Source organism: Propithecus coquereli, unplaced genomic scaffold (genome assembly GCF_000956105.1).
Source record: "Propithecus coquereli isolate 6110/MARCELLA unplaced genomic scaffold, Pcoq_1.0 Scaffold66, whole genome shotgun sequence".
Classification (NCBI taxonomy): domain Eukaryota; kingdom Metazoa; phylum Chordata; class Mammalia; order Primates; family Indriidae; genus Propithecus; species Propithecus coquereli.
In genome coordinates, this window is record NW_012152618.1 from 2,151,864 (window position 1) to 2,177,085 (window position 25,222).

The 25,222-nt window shown below is 37.2% G+C and overlaps 1 protein-coding gene across 1 annotated transcript in view; it reads right to left on the reverse strand.

Annotated features, from left to right (window-relative positions):
- Positions 1 to 25,222, reverse strand: part of RYR2 (ryanodine receptor 2 (cardiac)) — a 509,242-nt gene that overhangs the window by 408,141 nt on the left and 75,879 nt on the right. The window contains 1 exon segment of the mRNA XM_012660153.1: positions 13,206 to 13,314. Within this exon segment, the coding sequence (XP_012515607.1) occupies positions 13,206 to 13,314 (109 nt within the window).

The window sequence follows — 25,222 nt, forward strand, 5'->3', positions numbered from 1 at the left end:
TGGGTTTGGCGATGACTTTTTAGATATAACACCACAGCCACGATCCATGAAAGAAAGACTGATAAATTGGGCTTTGTTAAAATTAAAAACTGCTCTGTGAAAGACACTTCTAACTGAATAAAGAGATAAGCTACAACTGGGAGAAAATCTTTTCGAAGCACTTATTTGATAAAGGACTGGTATCCAGAATATAAAAAGAATTCTTAAAACTCAACAATAAGAAAACAAACAACCCGATTAAAAACTAGGCTAAAGATCTGAACAGACACATCACCAGTGAAGACATACAGATGGCTAATAAGCACATGAAAAAATGATCCACATCATATATCATCAGGAAGTTGCAAATTTAAACAACGAGATACCAAAGTACACCTATTACAATGGCCAAAATCTACAACAGTGACAACATCAAATGCCAGACAGGATGTAGAACAACAGGAACTCTCATTCACTGCTGGCTGGAACACAACATGGTATAGCCATTTTGAAAGAGAGTTTTACAGTTTCTTACAAAATTAAACATACTCTTACTGTATGATCTAACATATGATCACACTCCTTGGTATTTAACCAAAGGAGTTGAAAATGTATGTCCACACAAAAACTTGCACAAAAGTTTAAGGCAGCTTCATCCTTAACAGCCAAAATGTGGTAGTAAGCAACCAAGATGTCCTTCAATAAGTGAATGAACAGACAAACTGTGGTGCATACATACAATGGAATAGTAGTCAATGAATAAAAATAAATGAGCTATCAAGCCATGAAAAGACAAGGATGCTAATAATAGGGAAAGTTCGGGTGGTAGGGAGGGTTTATGGGAACTGTCTGTACTTTCCAAACAATTTCTAATAAACCTAAAACTGTTTTAAAAACAGAAGTGAAATAAAAACATTTTCGGACATTGAAAAAAACCAGATTCTAACATAAAGAAAAAATATATAATACATACCAAATAATCATTATATAATATGAGAGAAAAACTAAGCAAACTTAAAAACCCAGTGATAAGGGACTCCATGAGTAGAAATACCACTTCTGGCTGAGAAGATCATGAAAGGATTCAAGGCAGAAACCTTGGGCATGTGCAGAGAAGGATGGGGTGAATTTTTGAAAGGCTCAGAATTCTAGGTTGAGGAATTAGCGTGGCAAGAATATGAGACTATATCCCTGGAGAAAATGGAGCATATTCAGGGAGTGAGTCCACTTTGGATAGAGAGTAGATAGTATGAAGAACTAACCAAACCTAGAAATAGAAAAAAACTAGAGCTTTAAATTTTTTCATAAGAACTGAGGTCACATGACAACAATTAAATAAGGAACAACCTCCTCCAGGGACAGTTGTGCAACAGCCATAGGCAAGTAAACGAACTAAGAAGACATAATCAAGGCAGCTTTTGAGAAAACACCCAGGGGGTGATCCAATTACCGGCTGGATCCACCCAGGTACATATTTCTTCCTAACCAATGCTTGAATAGACTTTCCAGAGGAACTAAAAGGACCCCTTATGGGGAAACTACATACAAATCTACTAAATTTAAATATATATATTAATAATTAATACCACGCACCTCAAATCCATTGTGGAGGTTTAGAGCCTATACCTCATGAATCAATAAATGATACAATTAATTTCCTTACATGTAATATAGTATATGGTTATACACAGTAAAACTTCTGTAAACTATTAGGAACAAAACAAAATTTCTAGGCCATAAGTGTGTAAAGACAATCTCAGTTTTTATCCTTGACCCTGATATCTTGTTTTTATTCCTTCATCCAAATAACCATTTGTTGAGTGCTTGTATTTCCAATGCATACATTCCACTGATGTCCTGTTCTGGAAGAAGCAACCCTAGCTCCTCAGACTCTTTCTCACCATTTACTCCACACAGAGCCTGGAGCATAGTTACCCATCATATATAGGTACAGTGAACAAATACAATTGACTCCAGCTTACAAAGTCTCCAATTTTGCTGGTTTAACTGTTGCTTCTTCTGTGGTCTCTGCTGTTATTTGCCTTTCACTTAACTCTATCTTTGCACTGTCCAATCTCACTGTTGGGTGAGGTCTGGGATACTTTTCCCTTTTGTCAGATAATGCAATGCTTTTCAGTATGTTCTTCTCATCTCACACAAGGCTCACTTTTTCCAGAGCTATGGAAATCAGTGCAGTAAAATTGTAAGCCCATTCTGTGCGCTCTTGGTGTGCTGCTCTCTGTGTTTTATCAATGGTCTAAGAACAGTTCTAAGGTTTCCTTTTCCAGTAAAGAACTCCACAGTTCCATGTGGTCTTAGAATGGTCTTAATGGTCTTGGCATTATCTCAGAAGCCACATGAAAGCAATGTGGTTGTACCACCACTGTTGGCCTCATGTTAACTATCAGAATGTTCCATCTGGTCTCTCCAGTGCTCATGTAATGTAGATCCTACTGGTCTTTGCCTTTCTCTCACAGCTCTGAGACTACGTGCCAAAAAGCATAGTTTCTCAGAACGTGTGGCTGAAGCAGCTGCTAATGAGCTAACGGGTACAATGCACACTAACTGGGTGACGGGCACACTTATAACTTTGACTCCAACTGTACAAAAGCAAATTATGTCACCAAAATGTGTGTACCCCCATAAAATTCTGAAATAAAAAATAAAAGTTAAAAATAAAAAAAGTTAAAACTAGAGTTTTTTTAAGACAAGTAAAAAAAAGTTGTATGGATTCCTTTTAAGTCTTAAAATCAGAAACTATACGCAAGATGCTGTATGTGTGCATATTTTCTGCATTGGTTTCTGGTAAGAGGATCTGTAACTCTTACCTGATTCACAAAGGTGCCATGACAGGGGATGACCACATAGTTTCTCATCCAGACAGGGGCACTTTGGACAGTGAAAGGGGAACCTGATAGTAATTAAGCTGGGACCACAGGTTAACCTAGACTGTGCCAGGCAAACAAGGATGCTTGGTTACCTAACCCCAAAAAGCTATTTTCTCACTTTTCTGTCCAAAAATACTCCTTTTCTCCAAGAGAGGCAAGGTAAACAAAGAGCTGCACTTAATGTGCACAAGCTCTACCACGCGTTCACAACTATTACTACGGTAGCAGAAACAGAACTTTTGGCAGTTTTCGGGCCCTTAATTTTGGGTGTTTGAATTCTACCTTGCAGTCCCTCCTAATAGCAAATATTTACTGAATATCTAGCACATAACACGCGTTGTCTGAGGCCTTAGTGGCATAGCAAGTGAACGCAACAGACCAAAAGCCCTGCCCTAGCGAGACTGACACTCCAATGGGCAGCCAATAAACAGACCAGGAATACAGCATGTCAGAAGGTAATACGTGCTTTGGAGAAAACACAAACAAGATAAGAAGTGCTAGTTGTTGTGTTTTGGGTTTTTTGGGGGGGAGGGTATGAGAGAAGTAATGGGCAGTACTATTTCATAAAGAATGGTGAAAGAAAGAAGTATTCCATCAAACTAGACTAAAACGTTCTTTCCTTTTTTTAAAAAAAAGTTAGAACTTTAAGAAAATATTTTTGAAAAATAAAGTTAGAACTTTAAGGGAATAAAAATTAGAGGAAAGCTGACTCAATAGGTTCTGAATACCTTTAAATCACAGGTAAATTTTGGAATAATTTATCACTATTGAATCAGAAATTTACTATCTCATTCATTTGCTATCAAATATTTACACGTGAAAAATATTTTTTTCTGTTATAAACACAAAAAAATCTGAGGAAGATGTCCAAATTGAATGACACTAATCAAATAAAATAATCTATACATTCAAGATTCATAATCTAAAACAGTGCCTACTTGTGCCACCGTGATTCAATTACATGCTAATTAAATTGCCCTCCTTATTGAGTTTGATGCTGGAGTCTCTGGAAACCATGTCATTCAAATACATAGAAATATGTAGTATCCTTTAGCTACTGAGTAGAAAGTTGTCTTTCTGCAAACAGAAAGACGGTGTAACAGAAAGTGTCTACAAATAGAAGATGTATATTTCAACCACAGACAAATCACATAAGTGACAGATCGCTGTTGCTCAGTGAATATATTTAACTGTGAGCCCTTCAGGAGATTATAATCACATTCACCTTTGAATCACTGCACTGATTTTGCACACAAAGGGCAGGTACATATATTTGTACAGAGGTTTTCAACAAGATGCTGGTTAAATATCACATCAATCAGTAAATTTTTCAATTTATCAGCATTATAGCCTCATTCCTGAAGCAGTATTTATGCTTTATTAGAGATGTGCCCAAACAGAAAGGTAAACAGGACCCAGCTTCTTGAAATACTACACTAAGTTATACTAGGTATCTGGGAATTACAGTTTCACATATAAATAGTTAGTAGTATGATATTTTATCTACAATATAAACACATTAATCCATTAAGCATTTTACAGCTTTGAGAATGCACAGGGGGGTAGTGTTGAGTACATAATTAGATCTCTGCCCTCTCATTGAACTATTTACCCAAACCATGCCTCGTACCACATTATGATTATTTATCTTCTCTCTTTTCTATTAGATTGATAAGTTTCTCCAGGACAAGGATATATTCTTATTCATCGCTCTATCCCCAGCCCCAGAATTCACAAAAGCGACTCAATATATTTTTGTGGAATGAACACTGCATAAATCAGTCAGGTGGGGTTTCTATTTCCCAGCCATGGAGGCACCTGAGCACAGACTTCGATTTCTTTTCCTAGATAAGGATCTGCCTTGCTGGTCCTAGTTTGGCTCAAGAAACTGGAGGATCCTAAATATAAATATTCCCAATTAAGGATATCAGGATGTTAACTCGGTGTCTGCTATGCCTTGTAGCAGACAATGCTAGAAATTAGCTAACCTTCATTTACACGTACAACCTTCTTTGTCGTCCCAATTTTAAAAACCCTATTTTCAGAGCCATCCTTCCTTCTCACCACCCCCATGGTTTAAGCCAGTTGTGCTGGCCCCACTTTCTCTTGCCAGGAAACAAATTAGCCATGGGTATGTGACAATGGGCATGAGGGGAATTGTACCAGGAAGTTTCTGGGGAAAGTGCCTTATTCTTAGAACTAAAGAAAGTCAGCTCTTTTTTGTACAAATGGGTGAAGCTGAATTTGGATATCATCCAAAATGAAATGGCCACATCTTGTAATCACAGGGGAAGTGAGCGTGCTAACCACACACACGCAGGGAGAACAGAGTAAAGAGAACTGCAGAGCCAGAGCCCTGATGAACTAAGTCTGAATCCTCTCTTCCCCTGGACTTTTTGTGTCCTTATTTTTTTAAAAAACACATACAATTGAATGGTAAAAGATGAGAGCATAGTACACAATACAATTTTATTTAAGTAAAATTATTTTTATGCAGAAAGCTCTAGATGGCTATATATCAATCTTTTAGCTGTGGCTGGTGGTGAGGGTGGGGTGGGTTGGAGAAGGATTGTGAGGAAGGTATTTTTATTTTATACTCTTCTATAATACTGTTATAAAAATAAAAGGTTTAAATGACTCCGTAATTGAACTGTATACTGAAATGTAAGTATATTTCATATTGCATGCATTGTAGAAACTAATTACTTTTAACACTAACATTAATCAAAAAAATAAACAAATGAGGATATATATATATATACATATAATGCAATTTATTGCGTTCCTATTATATTGCAGGAAGATATCTTGCTGAAACACAAAAATAGTGTGGTATTATTTTTCTTTGTTGATAGCTGCCTAGTCCAATCTTTGGGCTGTGGTCTCTCCAAAGGCACATATCTGCTATACTTGCAATATATAAAAGCAGGGTCACCATTTTACAAATTAATTCTGTATTTTAATGGAGTTTAATTCTATATTTTCCCAGAGACTTACGATGTGTGGAGCATGTTTGAAAACAGATGAACAATATTAAGTATTAAAGTAAATTTCATTTTTTTGCAGTGAGTCATCAGCCCTGCCACCTGAGAAACTTACTTTTAATAATGTACAGAATACATCTCTATCATACGAACCATAAGATGCATGAACCCTTCTGTTTTCCTCCACACTACCCCAACTTGTTTTAATTAAGAGAAAGCAAATGGAAAGAAAATATTAACATAAAACTCAACCAGGATGGTCACAACATCAACTCTTTTTGTTTTTTATCCTTTGCCTGTCTTCCCCAGAGCTTGAACAAGTCTTTAAGATGTAGTACCACTGAACAGATTCCAAAATACCAGAAGAATAAAGACATTAAAGAAATATTAAGATCCACTTTTGTAACTATGATTAAATACTGAAAACTCACAAGAATAAAATCTTTCAAATGCAAAATGTGTTTGAATCTATGAATTGGCATGTACACAAGATAGACTGAAATTCATATTGATTGGTTTACAGGAAATCCGGCTCCTGTCAAATCAAAGAAGACTTTCCCATCATTGCTCAACTAGATTGCTCTGATTTTCATTTGATCTTGTCAACATCTTACTCAAGCTTGGTACTTCCATGATGTGGTAGGCCCAATAATGGTGCCCAGAGATGTCCACATCCTAATCCCCGTAACCTGGGAACATGTTACAGGATGGTACACTACTGGCTTTGAAGATGGAAGATGGGCCACAAGCCAGAATATAGCTAGAAAAGGCAAGGAAACAGATTCTACCCTAAGGCCCCTAAAAGGAATGCAGTCGTGCCAACACCTTCATTTTAGCCCAAGGGAGACTGATTTTAGACTTGTGATCTCCAAAATCATAATATAATAAATTTATGTTGTTTTAAGCCACCAAATTGGTGGTAATTTGTTACAGCAGCCATGGGAAACTATGGCTAGAACCTTCAGGAAATGGGGGATTTTGTTGTGGTGGTTGTTGGTTGGTTGCTTGTTTTTTTTTTTATTTGGTCCAGAGTTAACTATAGTTGTTTTCTCCAGAAGAGTGAGATCTGGTAGGAGCTTATTCAGACATTATCAACACAGAAATCTTAATAATGATGACAGCATACCCATGGTGCTTCCTGCATGCCAGGATTGCTCTGCACACTTTACTTATATTAAATTATTTGATTCTCACAAGAATTCTATAAGGAACATGCTATTATTTTCCCCACTTTATAAATGAGAAAACTGAGGCACAGAAATGTTATGTAACTTACATTACCAAGAATTGACCTCAGGGAGTTTGCTCTATAATCTCTGTACTTAACCACTACGAGATACACCATAGATCTTCAACTGCAGCTTTTGCTCTTGCATTTATATAAAATGATCTTAGATGCAATTACTTCTCTGAAATTGGTGCTTCGGTATTTGATAAATGTACTTTTTAAAAACTCATTTATAGTGCTTTAATGTTTAAAAAATGTATTTTTAAAAATTCATTTGCCAGTAAATTTAGTTGCTTCTTGATGAATTTCTGAATGCTCTCAGAGTACATGCCTTAAAAAGACCAGGGTTTTATTAGAAGAAGGACACAAATATTTTAACAACACTCCACATTCTACAGCTCCATTTTTCATAAAAACTGGACAAGTCTGAGTCTGATGGATGTATCTCTTTTAACAATTACATCATTGTAGTATTTTGTACTTTTAATGAAAAGACAGTATATAATTTAGAAATAGGAAACATTCTTAAAGTTTGATATAAAATAATAAACTCTTTTAGTAAACTGAAACATAAAAATCATTTTATTAATATCTCTGGACATGCTATATATGCATTGTCTTCCTGGTAAGTATTGTTTTCTATTAGAATTTTTAAAAATAATCTAATGAGCTCAAATGTTCCTTGGAAAAAAATTGAAATGATTTTTATATTAATAGTTTTAATATTACTTTTGTTTTGGAAATGATTCTAAAAAGTCCAAAAAATTTTAAAGGAATAATAAGTTCCACATACCCAATTCCTTCTTCATGCTAACATTATAATTATATATACTGCTATGAAAACAAACATCATAACATACTATAATGGTTTTCTATCCCTGTAGTCATAAACTCATTGATGACAAAACTCACATATTATTTTCTTTATATCCACAGAGGCTTTACAAGATATGTTATCTTATAAATGTTCAAAAACCTTGCATTAAGTAAATAAACGATTAAAACCAAATTTATTCAATATTCAATTCAATATTATTCATGATATTTATAATATTATGTCCTGAATTTTATAGATTTTAGAAGTATCATTCATAATTTATATTACAGTAAACTGCCCATAATGATGAGGAATACGTAGGACATAAATTGAAATGAATGAATAATACAAATCCCAATCACTAAACTATAAATTTCAACCTACTCCCCCATCAAAGAACAGGATGTAAGGAGCAAATATTTGTTAATTTTATTTTATTTTTCCTGGTTCAAGCTACAATACTCTAAAGACAAAGGGACCAACAGTCAAGAGATCATATGCCAAAGCTGAAAGGGACAGGGTCCTACAATTCTCCCAGAAACAACTGAACCAAAAGACAGAAAGTCACGTCAATGTTGTATCTTCAAAATATACTTGCCTAAATAGAATATACAAGCCATGTATTGCACTCATGGCATTAAACAAAAGCAATTCCTTTTCAATAAATGGTAAATATTATAAATATTATTTGAAAAAGTATTATTTTCAATAAATTTCATGGACTCTAAAACCAAAGCTCTTTCCACTACACTATGTCACCTCTCGCTTGACATCTGTGCTCACGTAAAATGGAATATCTAAATTACACTAGATAGTAAAAAATAAAATTTTATGAAGGAAAGTGTTCATCAAAATGTTCTGTGAATTAATTAAGATAAAATAAAGAGCCAAAAGTACATGATCACTTAAATTACTAAATTTTATTAACTATAAAACACATAGTAACCAAATGCTATTATTGACTCTGTATTTTAACACAGTCATGTCATGATTAAACGGGCAAACTCCACATGCCAGAACCAGTTGGGATAATAAGGGGAAGGAGAGGGAATTGGACTAGCCCAGATCCCAGAGGAAGGAGGTCATCAGGCCAGAGAGAAGGAAGTCAAGAATTAGTAACATTCCAACAACGGGAATATGCAAGTATAAGAATAAATAAAACAACAGTAATAACCACTGTAAGCCATGTGCTTACATTGTGCTAAATATTCTACATACACTATCATTTAATAATAACCAAAATTCAATGATAAAGAATTACCTTCCCCAAAGCCACAGAGCTAACACATGGCAGAACTAATATTCTCTAACAGTTCTCTAAGACAACAAAGGCTCTGCTTTTAACCCCACACTGTTATCACCAGGATGCAAAACAAATCTAAAGAGCAAGAAGAGATATATAGAGAAAGATTCAGAAGTAGACAAGTTATCCAGAAATACATAAAACTCAGGGGGAGAACAGAAGGAATAACAGAAGCAAAGATGGGCATATACAGAAATCCAGGCACAACTGGGCCAAAGAGATGGGCACTGTTCCAAATGACATTTTCTCGTTTTGTTGCATGTGTATTGTCTCCATCCTCAAGATCTTAAAGGTTCTATGAGCAGTTACTAAGATAAACATACACAGGTCTTGGCTTACTTACTACTGACATGCTTTAAATAAGAATAAAGCTAAATGACATTCGATGCAGTTACGTAGATATCACATCTAGATCTCTCACTATTTTTATTAAATAAATATTTTTAAAAATCCCTTTATATGAAAAGGACATCTGCACTCAAATTTCATAGCAGCACAATTCACAATTGCAAAGATGTGGAAACAACCCAAGTGTCCATCAATACATGAGTGGATTAATAAACTGTGGTATATGTATACCATGGAGTACTATTCAGCTTTAAGAAACAATGGTGATATAGCACCTCTTGTATACTCCTGGAAAGCGCTGGAACACATTCTACTAAGCGAGGTATCCCAAGAATGGAAAAACAAGCACCACATGTACTCACCATCAAATTAGTATTAGCTGATCAACATTTAAGTGCACATACAAGAATAACATGTATTAGATGCTGGGCAGGGGGAGGGGGCGGGGGGAGGAGGGGACAGTCATACACACAAACCACGAGTGCGATGCGCACCTCCGGGGGAATGGACACACTTGAAGCTCGGACTTGGGGGAGAGGGAGGGCAAGGGCATCATACGTAACCTAATCATCTATACCCCCATAATATGCTGAAATAAAAAATAAATAAATAAAAAAAATCCCTTTATATGAAATCCTTCAGAACGCTTTCGGTGCCACAAAAATATTAGTTATTTTACTAACAGTCACAATAAGCAACTCCTTAGGGAACCAAAACTTCAAAAATTAGGTAATATTTTTCCTGTTTCATGTTACATACCTCTTCTTTTGTTACTAATAATTTTCATACTTTTCTTTGTCACAAATAATGTTAGGAACTTCCTAGTAGGTTTCCTTCACCTTTATGAAAACCATGCATTTATTCATGGACCCAAGAATATGAGCAAAGTGGTCCTTAACCACAAAAAGCAAAGGCATGGTTCTAAATGGAAAACTTTTCCTTATTACCAAGTATGCTGTGTTGCTATGTGCATAGGGCAGCATTTTGGACATTAAATAGTCCATTCAATTTACTGAATTACACAAGGAATTCAGGAAGAATTATTTTAAAAATAACAAGGCTTTGCAAAGAAAGATGATTATGAAAGAGTAGGAGATCAGGTAGTACACACTGTTCTTTTTGATACACTGCTAATTGGAAAAGAAAGAAATGATCTCACGAAAACTAGCACTACCTTGCTGACACACTTCATGCCGGGAAAAGTGGATCTTTGTTTAAGGAAATCTACTGTATATGATTTATTAAGTTGGAGGTAACAATTTGCTTGACAAAATGATTTGCCATTAGAGTTCCACAATGGGTTTAAAGGACATATTATAAGACACTAGAAAAGATGATATGGAGACCCTTGGAGTCCAAAGACTTGATTCCTCCAAGTGCCAGCAACATCCACGGATCACATATAATCAGACGTGCTATTTAGCCAGCATGCACTCTTATGACCAAAATGGTCGTTAAGGTGGAAAACATCTATCCCTCTTGGTAAACAGTGGCTGCCCCAAGTCACTAGAGTGCTCCCTAACCGTCCGAGATACTGTCCTCCCAGATACCCCTGAAATCATGCAGGCCACCCCCAAATCCATAAGTATAAAACAGAGATCTCCAGGACCCTTCCTCCGGCACTGTGGCTGGGGGCTACTCTGATTAACTCGTACCTGAGGCAAACTAGCTATTAAATATTTTGAATATCACTCCTGGGTATAATCAAAACTACTCAGCAGTCTAATAGAGAAAATTTTTTTCCCCTAAAATACAGTACCCTGTTGAGCTATTTGACAGCGGTTTCTTTCTAAAAGTGACCAGTAGCTAAAAGTGAGATTCAGCTCCACGAAATATATTTCTTTCCTACAGCAGATTTTTCTCAAATTATATTTCCTAATTAATGTCTTATGGCAGCCATTCTTGGCTTTATAAAATGGTGTTCCACATCTCACATAAATTACTACTTTATCTCTGACAGAAACTTTCTAGACAGAGAAAAATTCAAAACTAAATTCAGCTAAATGAAAATGTTTGAGGGGTCCAGAATGTCTACCTAATATTTTAAAAACATAAATCCTAAAACAGCATTTCAAATTACTTCCTGTATGCACAGAAACTTCAGAAACTTTAGAGCTTGCTTAGTCCAACCTCATGATTTGAAGGAGATAAAAGATCTTTCCAAAGTTGTTAAATTTAGAAAAAGCAGCTTAGCAACAGAAAAACTAAATTTATGGCAATATAGTTCTAAGACGGTATCTACAAAGATAGATGAAATAGAAATATGTATTTTTCTAAATGCTAATGTAAAAGAAAAATGATTTTTCTTTCTAAAGACAGATCTGCATTTCAAAGTTGATATGACTCAGTGATGTTTAAAAATCAGGAGAGACTATTTCAGATAGAAACTAAGCTAACTGAATTAACAAACTTTTTTACTCTTTCTTAACTTAAGACTACCCTAAACATTTTGCATAAAAGAATAAAAATTTTTAAAAAGACTTTATGTATTTGAATATAGTAATTTCGAACTTTGATACAACCAAAAATGAACTTCGAAAATTAAAATACAACATATTTGGAACTTTTATAAAATAACCTTTTAGTCTAATATCAAATAAAATTCACAAACTTTCTCCTCCACACTTCATAGTATACTGTTAAAAATTTAAATCAAATTAGATTTAGATCAATGCACAAACCAATTAAAGTCCTAAGCTGCATGACACTAAAGTTTAAAAAACTACAAGACTGATGAAAATAATGTTACATCATAACTGATCATTCATTTCTATGGATACCCACTCATGCATTATAATTTTTTAATCTCTTTACTTATCTAGACTGGAACAATGATTAACAAAAATAGGAATATATAGATCAATAATGGCAAAAGAAAATTTTCAGTTTTATTCCTGGAAATACTACAGTTTATTAAATCATACACTGCAGTAATCACAGTACTAAAAAAGAAAAAAGAAAAGAAAAGAAACCCACCAGGAAACACAAATTTGACCATTCATCCTCCTGTTTAATTCTAAACTTTCATGGTTAAAAATGGGTAACAGCCCAGAAGTCAGTCCTAGCAAGTCTCAGGGAAAATAATTAAAATAACCAAATAGGCTGTCAAAGAAAAATACCTGCATTAAGAGACGGCATAAGAATTTCAGTTTTCAGAAGAAAATGATCAGCTGTTTGCAAAGTTACAATTGACTAAATCCATATCACCGTAATTTTGTTACTTAAAATATGTAACAGTGCCATGAAATTTTACTTGCCATAAAGAAGCATAGGACACAGTCACATGGTTAGAGGCATTTGAAAATGAAATAAAGGTCAATGACACATAGCCATGCATAAAGCAATAAGGTAAAATAGTAACATAACAGATCAGAAAACGGAAGGAGACACACAAATGCTCAAAGAAAAGTCTGCTTTAAACCACAGGCGTAAGCATGAGGCTTAGTAACACAGATCATATCAAGTTTGGATATTTTTTTAAAAGTTTTTAAGACATCACAGATGTGCTGGATAAAGCGGGAAGTCAAACCTAAGGAAATCACAAGTAAAAAGCATTCACTTATTTCAGCAAAAAGAAAATCTCCAACACCTGTGAAAGAAATTGTTCATACAGTAGCTGAATTCATTAAAACACTGCAAGTCTACAGAAATTGGGTACTTGCCCCTTCCGATTTCTCCACCGTGTTAGCCAGCATCTCCTGCAGGGCCCGGACAGAGAGGGACTGTTCCAGCACGAAGGTGCAGATGGAGAGGTCTGGGGGGACATTCTGCACAGAAAGAGAGAAAGCCATTAGCAGCGTCACCATCATCCAGCATCCAGACCCAGTTTACCTTAATACGCTCTGGGTTCCTTCACAGAAAAAGTGAGAGTACTCGTCAGCTCTCTACTACGAGCTTCTAAGTCATCAAGATACACTGTCACTACTGCTCACATTTAATACATTTTTTAAATCACAGATAACAACAGCTGCCACTTACTGAGTGCTTAATCCGATGCATATTGCACTATAAATCCTGTGGTCACCTATAGTAAGGATTATTGCTAAGACTGTGTGGACAAGAAACAGAGAAGTTGGATCACAATGGTCGACTAGGCACAGGTAGCATGTGCCTCCTCCATGGAGAAGAACCAGAATAGTGAGCAGATTCTCACATTTCAAACAGATAATCTAGGAGAGACCACTAGGATTCACCCGGGAGGTGACAGGAAGCACCAAAAGCGGGTAACGACAGGGTTCAGGGCACCTTGCCCGGCCAGGGGCTGGCTAACAGCTGGGAGAAGCTTCTGGAAACAATGAAAGAGTAAGAAGCAGCCCCCAGGGAATCTCCAAGCTTGTCTACTCTCCAAGACAAGCTTTCACGATCTTGGTTACAAAAGAACCTCCGGACCCATGCAGGTCGCAGGCCTAACGTAGGGAGCTACTTGGAGACTTTGCAGAGACATTATTCCAGAAAGGGAACCCACGCAGATCCCACAGGCGTCCACGCCTAGAGCAGCTTGAGCCGGGCGCCATTCTGAGAGCCAAATACCGGGGAAGCACTGGCGTGACTGCGCGCGCAGCTGCGAGGAGGGATGGAGAGTCCCAGGCGCTGCCACGCGCCCCTGGGAAGGTCCCTACCGCCCTGCTGTGGGCTCCCGTTGAGTCCGAGATGTGAGAAGGCAGCATTTTCCACAGTTTCCCACCATGCTGCCTGCTGAGGTGAGGCCCCACCCCTTTAGGTCACAGGTCAAGGCGCCATTTGGGGAATTTGACACTCGGCAGTGCCCCGCCCTCGGGCTTGATGCAGCTGCGGCCCCCACCTGGCCGCAGAGGGGCAAGGAAAGCAGGCTTTCCAACACACATCTGGACAGTGCCCACTATCCTGCAGCTGGCTGCTGTGGGACCAAGTCTCAAGCAAACTGCACGCCCTATAGTTTCCTGCCAGCACGAAGGGCCCCACCCTCTCTGGTTACAGGCTGGAGGCGCCATTGTAGGAGTTTGAAGCCATGCAGCACGCCGCCCTCGGGCTAAACTCCGGCTGAGGAGGGACGTCGGAGCCCAAGCCCTCCTACACACACCTAGGATATTTCCCACCACCCTGCTACAGGCTGCCGTGGGACTGAGTTGTGAGTAGACGGCACTCCCTCCAGCATTACAGGTATACAGTGTGCCTGGAAGGGATCCCACCGTCTCTGTCACAGGCGCAAGGGACCGGTTTGGAAGTTGAAAGTTGGGCAGTCTGGAAAGGGACATGAAGACACAAACCTCCCCTCCTCCAACCACGCAATGCTGCAGACATAGCCGCCTGTGCTCCCAAGCACGAGTTTTCGGTATGGGTGAGCTGTGGGAGGGCAGGTTATAGGCTTGCAGTGTGGCACGCCCAACAGTCCTCTGCCCACTATGCCTGGCTTATACACAGAAGGTGCAAGTCATTGCCCTCCCTTCACAGACAGGCAGTGTTTTTGCAACTGGCTCCACCCGGGAATCTCAGCCCGTCCTGGGTCTTGATATGGCTGGATCCACAGCCAGTGCTCTCTAGCACCCACTTGGACTGCAGCAGCCTTGGGGGGCTGCTGAGTTCCGAGGGTACTGTGGGTGTGCTCGAGCCTGGGCATTCAGAGTGGGCCACTTCCAGCCAAGAGGAGAGTGCAGCATGCCAGAGAGCACCTTAGAACGAAGGGGACCAGGGAATCAGCTCCACACCATTCGAGGCTGTCTCCTCCTTCCTCCCTGCCCTGTCCATGCTGCCCAGGCAGCAATGGCTGGTTCCACTCAGGACCAGTGACGTTCCACAGGAAATGATTAAGCTAGAGCTCTTCAGAGGGGCTGCCCTGTCTTTGACAAAGTGCCTATCACACCCACGATTCCACAGAGCTTGGGGCTCACTCCACTCCCTATAAAAGGCCATAGCAAGTACATTCCTGTGCCCAAGGACAAAAGCTACTGCCTCCCCTGAGGGAGAGCGGAGCTAGCACTCCTGTCCCTGAACTGCCAGTCCCTTCTGGGAGGAGCCTACCCTCCCTGGAGGCAAGTCTCTGGCACAACCACACCTTCCCCCCAGAGCATTTCACCCACACCCCACAGCCAGCCTGGTAACCCTGCATACAGCAGATTGAGCTGAGTGCATCACATCTGCTACAGCTGGGTCAGCAGGGGAGCTGGGAATCTAGGTGCCTCTGTGGCCCAGAAAGACAGAGACCACTGTCACTGCTGAGAGAAGGAGGTGTGAATGGTGTATGCAACACATAGCTACCTATATCTCTGCTAATCTCAAGAGGTGCCTGTCCATCCTGTCTCAGGTTCATAGTGCTTCTGCCCCTCTCCTGCCTGAGCATTCTTCCAGATCAGGAGATCACCCCACCCCTCACTATCATGGCCAGAGCCTGAACTCAGGGAGGACAGAGGGCAAAGTTGCCATCCCAGTCTCTGTGTGCTGCCCCCAGGATTCAAGCATGCCATCCAGGGGCCTGGCAACTGGGGATTACCTAGCCTATTCTACCACCACTGGAACCTGAACATTCTCCCAGGGGTATGAGGTCCAACCAACCCTAACTGCCAGCAACACCACAGTGGGCACCTACCTGCATGAGCCAAAAGGCAGTGTATTTCTCCCTCTCTGTTTTGAACTAAGGGAAGAGGCTCCAGATGAGAAGGAACCAGCATAAGAACTTTGGCAATCTGAAAAACTAGGCTGTTTCAACATCCCCAGTGTACAACATGGGCTGTCCTGCAGTGGGACTACAACATGAAGGAAATTTTTGAAATGTCACATATGGAATTCAAAATATGGATCACAAGTAAGCTCAATGGGATAGATGAGAAAGCTGAAAACCAACATAAAGAAGCCAAAAAAAAAATTCACATCATGAATGAAAAATTCACTTAAGAGGTAAGTGTTTTTTTAAAAAAATAACAAACCTTCTGGAAATGAAAGAATCATTTAGGGAATTTCAAAGTACAATGGAAAATTTTCACAAAAGCAGAAGAAAGAATTTCAGAGCTTGAGGACAAGGCTTTCAAATTAACACAGTCAGTCAAAAATGAAGAAATGACAATCAAGAGAAATGAAGAAAGTCTCTGATAAATATGGGATCATGTAAAACACCCAAATATAAGAATCATGGGTATCCTTAAGAGAGAAGAAAATGCACAAAGCATGGAAAACCTATTTGAGAAAACAATAGAGGAAAACTTCTCTTGATAGAGATTAAGACAAGCGAAAAGAAGAAGGTCTGCAAACTCCTGGAAGCTTCACTGCAAACAGGACATCACCAAGGCACTTAGTCATCAGTCTGGCCAAAGTCAAAGTGAAAGAGAAACTAGTACAAGCTGCAAGAAAAAAACCATCAAGTAATTTACAAAGGAAAACCCATGACACTAACAGTAGACTTCTCAGCAGAAACCTTACAGGCCAGAAGGGATTTCAGTTCCATCTTTAGTCTTCTTAAACAGAATAATTGTGAGTCAAAAATTTTGTGTCCTAAAAAACTGAGTTTCATACATGAAGGTGAAATAAAATCTTTCCCCGAGATGTAAACACTAAAGGAATTTGTCACCATTAGGCCTATCCTACAAGAAATGCTCAAAAGTGCTCTAAACACTAAAAATAACAGTAGATACTCACCAGTGTAAAAACACTCAAAAGTAAAAAGCACTTATAAAACAGTAGCACAAGGGAGAACACAAAGCAACTAGGTAACAATCAATAGGATGACTGCAACAGTATCTCACTTGCCAATTTTAACAGTGAATGCAAACTGTCTAAATGCCACTATTAAAAGACATAGATTGACAGAATGTATTTTTAAAAAAACCATACAACCCAAATATCTGCTGGCTCCAAGAAACCCATTTCAGGCCGGGCGCGGTGGCTCATAGCACTCTGGGAGGCCGAGGCGGGCGGATTGTTTGAGCTCAGGAGTTTGAGGCCAGCCTGAGCAAGAGCGAGACCCCGTCTCTACCAAAAATAGAAAGAAATTAATTGGACAGCTAAAAATATATAGAAAAAAAAATTAGCCGGGCATGGTGGCGCATGCCTGTAGTCCCAGCTACTTGGGAGGCTGAGGCAGAAGGATTGCTTGAGCCCAGGAGTCTGAGGTTGCTGTGAGCTAGGCTGACGCCACGGCACTCACTCTATCCCGGGCAACAAAGCGAGACTCTGTCTCAAAAAAAAAAAAAGAAACCCATTTCACTTATAATGAGTCTCATAGACTCAAGGTAAAGGGGTAGAAAAAAATATTCCACACAAATGGAAACCAAAAGTGAGCAGGACTAACAATTCTTACGTCATATAAAAAAAACTTTAAATCACAACAATAAAAAAAAGACAAAGATGGTCATTATATATTGATAAAGGGATCAACTCAACAAGAAGATATAAATAATCCTAAATATATATGCGCCTAACACCAGAGCTCCCAGATTCATAAAACAAATACTACTAGACCTAAGAAATGAAATAATAATAGTGCAGACTTCAACATTCCACTGACAGAAAGATCATTAAAGTAGAAAATCAACAAAGAAACACTAGATTTAAATGGGACTCTAGAACAAATGGACCTAAAAATATTTACAGAATATTCTACATAAAAACTGTAGAATACACATTATTCTCATCAGGACATCAAACATTTTCCAAGATAGAGCATATGTGAGGCCACAAAACAAGTCTCAGCAAATTTTTAAAAATATCATGTATCTTCTCAGACCACAGTGGACTAAAACTAGAAATCCATTCCAAGAGGAACTCTCAAAAATATATATATGCGTGGAAATTGAACAACCCGCTGCAGAACGATCTTTGGGCCAATGAAAAAATCAAGATGAAAAGCAAAAAAAAAAAAATTTCATTGAATGACAATGGCTACACAAGCCAGCAAAATGTCTGGGATACAGGAAAAACAGTGCTAAGAGGGAATTTTGTAGCACTGAATTCCTACATCAAAAGTACAGAAAGATCAGATATTAACAACTAATATCACATCACAGGGAACTAGAAAATCAAGAAGAAACCAAACCCAAAGCAAGAAGAAGACAAGAAATAACAAAGATCATAGCAGAACTACACAAAATTGAACCAAAAATCAATACAAAGGATCAATGAAACAAAAAGCTGGTTCTCTGAAGGGATAAACAAAATCAACAGACCACTACCTAGATTAACGAAGAAGAGAGATGATACAAATAAGCTCGATCAGAAATGAAGTAGGAGACATTACAACTGATACCACAGAAATACAAAAGAGCATCCAAGACTACAATGAACAACCTTTTGCACAAAGACTAGAAATCTAGAGGAAATGGATAAATCTTTGGAAATACATAATCTCCCAAGCTTGAATCTGGAAGAAATAGAAATCCTAAATAGAACGATAATGAGAAGCAAGATTGAAACAGTAATAAAAAAAAAAAAACTCCCAAAAAACAACAACAACAAAGCCCAGAACGAGACAGATTCACACCTGAGTTCTACCAAACCTACAAAGAACTGGCACTTATCCTACTGAAATTGTTCCATGACATCAAGAAGGAGGAATCCTCCCTAACTCATTCAACAAAGCCACTATCACCATGATACGAAAGCCAGGAAAGAATGCAACAAAAATAGAAAACTAGAGACCAATATCCCTCATAGACATAGATGCCACAATCTTCAACAAAATACTACCAAAATGAATCCAACAGCACATCAAAAAATAAGTCACCATGAACAAATGAGTTTCATCCCAGGGATGCAAAGATGATTCAACATACACAAATCAACAAGTGTGATTCACCACATAAACAGAATTAAAAACAAAAACTATATGATCATCTCAATAGATGAAAGTATTCAATAAAATCTAATATCTCTTCATGATAAAAACCCTTCACATATCAGGTACAGAAGGAATAAACCTCAAAATAATAAAAGCCATATATGACAAACCATACATAAAACTGAATGGGGTAAAGTCAAAAGCATCCCCCCTAATAACTGGAATAAGACAAGGATGCCCATTTGCACCACTTTTATACAACATAGTGCTGAAAGTCCTAGCCAGAGCAATCAATCAAGAGAAAGAAATAAAGGGCATCCAAAGTAGAAAAGAGGAGGTCAAACTATCCGTTTGCCGATGATATGATCTTATACGTATAAAACCCTAAATATTCTTCCAAAAGGCACCTAGAATTGATAAATAAGTTCAGTAAAGTCTCAGGTTACAAAATTAATGTACTCAAATCAGTAGCATTTCTATACACTAATAACAGCTAAGCTGAGAGTGAAATCAAGAACTCAATCCCATTTATAATACCTGCAAAAAAAAAAAATCTAGGAATATACTTAACGAAGGAGGTGAAAGATCTCTATAAGGAGGACTACAAACCACTGATGAACGAAATCATCAATGACACAAACAAATGGGAAAACATCCCATACTCGTGGATTGGAAGAATTAATATTATTAAAACATCCATACTTCCCAAAGTGATTTAGTGATTCAGTGCACTTCCCATCAAAACATCAACATCATTTTTCACAGAATTAGAAAAAACAATCCTAAAATTCAAGTGGAATCATAAAGAGCCCAAATAGCCAAAGCAATTCTAAGCAAAATGAATAAATCTGGAAGCATCACGTTGCCTGACTTCAAATTATACTACAAGGCTATAGTAATCAAAATAGCATAGTACTGGTATAAAAGCAGACACGTAAATAAATGGAACAGAATAGAGAACCCAGGAATAAAACCATATACCTACAACCAACTAACTAGACAAAACAGACAAAAACACACACACGAGGGAAAGGATGCACTATTCAACAAATGGTGGTGGGAAAATTGGAAAGCCACATGCAGAAGAATTAAACAGGATCCCTATCTCTCACCATATACAAAAATTACCTCAAGATGGATTAAAGACATAAATGTAAAAAACTTGAAAATCATAAAAATTCTAGAAGAAAACTTAGGAAAACCTCTTCTGGATATTGGCCTAGGCACAAAATTTATGATTAATACCCCAAAAGCAAACACAGAAAAAACAGAAATAAATAAATGGAACTTAGTTAAACAATAAAGTTTTTGCACAGCAAAAGAAATAACAATAAATAGACAACCTACAAAATGGGAGAACATATTCACAAATTATACAACTGACAAAGGACTAATATTCAGAATCCACAAGGAACTCAACCAAATCAGCAAGAAAAAAACAAATAGCCCCATTAAAACATGGGCAAGAAACATGAACAGACATTTTTCAAAAGAAGATCAACAAATGGCCAACAGACATATGAAAAAATGTTCAACATCACTAATCATCAGGGAAATGTAAATTAAAACCACAATGAGATACCACCTTGCCACAGTCAGAATGACTATCATTAAAAAGTCAAAAAAAAAAAAAAAAAGATGGTGGTGCAGATGTAGTGAAAAGGGAATCCTTATATACTGTTGGTTGGAATGTAAATTAGTATAATCTATATGGAAAGTAGTATGGAAATTCCTCAAAAAACTAAAAGTAGACCTACCTTTCAGTCCAGCAATCCCACTACTGTATATTTACCCAGAGGAAAAGAAGCCATTATATCAAAAAGACACATGCATTCATATGTTTATCACAGCATAATTTACAATTGTAAAGATATGGAATTAACCTAAGTGCCCATCAATTCATGAGTGGATAAAGAAAATATGGTGCATGTATATACACCATGGAATACTACTCAGTCATAAAAATGAGTGAAATAATGTCTTTTGCAGCAAACTGGATGGAACTGGAAGCCATAATCCTAAGTGAAGTATCTCAGGAATGGAAAAAAATATGCAGTATGTACTCACTTATAAGTGGGAACTAAACAATAGGTATACATGGTCATAGAGAGTAGTATAATAGACTGTGGAGATTCAGAAGTGGGAATAGTAGAAGGGGGCTGAGGGATCCAAAATTGCCTATCAAGTGCAATGTATACTGTTTAGGTGATGGGTACACTAAAAGCCCTGACTTCACCACTATACAATTCATCTATGTATCAAAAAACCACTTGTACCCCCTAATTCTACTGAAATAAATAAATAAACAAACAAGGAAGTTAGGTTACTTTTCCAAAGTCACAAAGTTAGAAAATTTTCATACTAGGATTAAAATTGAGATTTCTGTAACTATCAAGCATTCATTTCTAACCTACCAAGCAGCTTTTTGATAAAAAAATAACAATTTAAAGGACAGAAAAACAATACTTGCTTCAAATTAATATTGAAGTTAAGCAAATAGGTATAAAATATCCATTTATACAGGCTTCTCCTTATCCACAAAGATGACAATTACTTTGTAATTATTTGTTTTATTCCAGTTAGATGTTATATTTTGCCTCTAACTTGGGATATGGTAATTTGGCTCCTGTTGTGCACATATATGGCTTTTCTTCTCATCATCCATTCTTTTTTCCTTAAAGTTCTACTCCAATCAATACCCCATAAATTCTGAAAATCTCAAAAGGTAACTACTGAGGACGTAAAGGAACCAGGGTAAGAACTGATTGGCAAGTTAGGGAGAACTGTATGTTATTAATCATGTGTGCTTTTGCTTGAGATGAGCAGAATCCATTATGTAACCCAGCTACATATGGGTGGATGCTCAGAGGAGAATTTTCATAACTGAAGAACATTTGTTAAACACAAAATGCAAGCAATTTACATCTTCTTCATTAAAAAAATTAGGAGCATAAATTTGATAAGCTGATGCAATGCACTCAAATTACAATTTATAATGTTTTAAGTATTTATTAAATTGAACCACTACCAATGAAATGATGTTTCATCATCAGCCTAAAATAATGGTTTCAAGGAAAAATTAAGTACTACGGTTCCAGAATGAAAGCCCAGAATCAGGCCACAAAGTTTACTCATCCCCCCACAAACCTTCCTACCACCCATATTTTGTTTTGTTTTTTAATCACTATTTCTTCTCTGGATTCCTCCATCCTCCTATCATGAGCTTCTGTGCTTCCAACCCAATCAGTTTCCATTCCTCTTCAGACAATCTCGGCCAGTAGTCAAGGGGCCCTCTCAAATCTGAGCACAAGTAACTACTTTTATACTCTGCAGTTGGCCAGACAAGTGCTTTCTTTCTAAACTACTCAGATAAAAGAGTGGAAGCTAGGAAAGGGACTCTCTTCTACAATGAAATTTAGGAATACACACTCTTAAATTTAATTTTCTACCTTCTACGTGTATTAAGTATAGTCTCCCCTCTTGAGATCAATACAGTTGCTACTGGAAAAAAAAATCTATTAATGGAAGTGTTTATTTCATTCATACCCATTTAAAATGTGAGGGTTTGACAGATATACTTTGACAAATAGATAGTGCTGAGAGGGTACCATTTTTAAATGGTGAACTGATGAACTGACTTTTTAAAAATGCCTTGATTTGTAGCATTTGTCCATTTCTGTTGTATAAATACTCCAATCACTGCTGATTTCAAAGTATCAAAGTTTACAAATCAGCTGGTAAAAATCCAAAATATCTGACAGTAAACTCTTAACAGTCTGTAAGAGCCATTTCCAGCATACTGTTGGACTGATATCAGACCAATATTAACTAATTGCTTTAGAATCAGCATATCCTAATAGTTAAAAGCATGGATTCTATAAATAGACTATGTAAGCAAAAATCCTGGCCTCACTACTTACTAGCCATTAACTTTTCTAGTCTTTGGTTTCCTTCCCTGAAAAATGGGATAATAATTATACGCTTCTCATAAGGTTGCTGTGAAAAATAAATGAGATAATATATGCAAAGAGCTTATCACAGTGTCAAGAATATAACAAGAGCTCAAAGTAAGTGAGCCATTATCATTAGTCTCGCATACTGTAATTTCTCTCTATATGTGGCATTTAGGAAGTACCACTCATTTCTTAACTTTGGTTTTTGCATAGATTTTACTTTGGACAAACAGTGTTTGGAAACACAAATCTATAATTATACACCTGCTCATAACATCCAAAACGTGCCAGTGGTGTCAAGAAGAAGCACTTTTCGGTAACATTTACAAGTTTATGTTCTAAGTGTATTTAAATGGTTTCATGCCTACCTTTGACCAAGAGTTTAAAGTATGGATTGCTATAATCTTGCACGTTATTTTAAAGATCCTTGAAAACCATGTAGGTTTGAAAATAATCTTGTCAAATGAATTTTATTTTTCCGCAGAGCAATAGGCCTCCTACAGATATTTTTCTAGATAGTGGGAGTTAGCAGGAAGAAACACGCCAACAATCCTCAAAGGCAATTTTCTACCTCTCATAGACTCAACACATTTTCTTCTGACTTAAGTTATCCTGCTCTTTCTTTGTACTCCACTCCCCTCACCACACACAAATGTAATCGAAAGGTTGAGACAGAAAAAATATTGTTTACCCCTTTCAGAAAAACTTGAAACAATACAAATCAGAGCTTTGTAGTGTTGTCTGTTTTGCTCTAAAGAAAAATGGTCCAGTAAAAGTATTTCTTAATCTAGATGTATATTTCTTCAAATAACTTTGAGATTTTTTCAGTTGTATAACTGAAGCATTTATGTCAAACTTTTGTTCCAACTTCCCAAAAATAAAGCTGAATCACGGTGAAATAAAGGGTCTCATTCCTTAATCAAAGACCAACTAAACGGCCTCAAATCAAAATGACTCCTAATACCAGGCACAGCAGATAAAGTATAAAATTCTACAAACACGTGTAGTGGAAGCTCCAATTGGTGAGCATTTGCAAATTATCATCTTTTCCTTTGTCTTAATTTGTTTTTGCTCAAGTCTTCTTACTGAGAAAGTTACCTTTTAGAACTTCAATTTGAAAGAACTTTGCTTGTCGTTCCCGTGAGTGTGCTTCCAAATCCTTTGCAATATAAAGTGCTTCAAAATACACAGATTACAACAGAACATAAAGCTAGAAACTGTAGCTGAGCACGTACACCTATCTGTCTGTTATATATTACATACGACATTTACAATACAAAATTAAATCAGAGAAATTTATTCAGTCTGTCTAAATTTCTATCTAGGCTACTCAGAATAGTGCCCAAAGCAATCAGGCAGGAGCTTAATAATGCTTTTTATATGGAGACAACACCAATTTTATTAGGGTATTTATACTTTGGTCAAGGTAAGAAACTTTAAGCTAGCAGGATAGCTGTGTGCCTTTTCATCTTTTTAAAATACAAACTGGTCGCTGTTCTCCATTGCCTGGCAAGCATCATGTAATCTCAGCGGGAAGAAATTCTCAATTAACCACAAAGCAGCATCTGTCTTTGCCGGTGCTGGAAAGGCTCTGTAAAATCAATTAGGTTTCCAGCTGAAGTTATCCATCAAACCATTTGGCTTCCACAGATGTACTTGCCTAACTCACTTAAAAACCTATTGAAACATGTCATTACCTTAAACTGAATAGCAACCAACAATTTAGGACTATATAAGCCACATTAAACCATCCTTCTTGTTATTCCTATGTAAAAACTGCATACTAATAAACTACTCCATTTTAACATCCTGATGCCTCTGCTCCTATTTTTTTTTTCCTCCCTCAACTGGAAATATCCTTCTCCAGGTCTTCATCTATGCAAATCATTTCATATTTTTAAATCACACATAAATAAAATCACACATAAAAACATTTCCTCATACATAAATAAAACAATACTGAAAAATTGAAAATTCTTT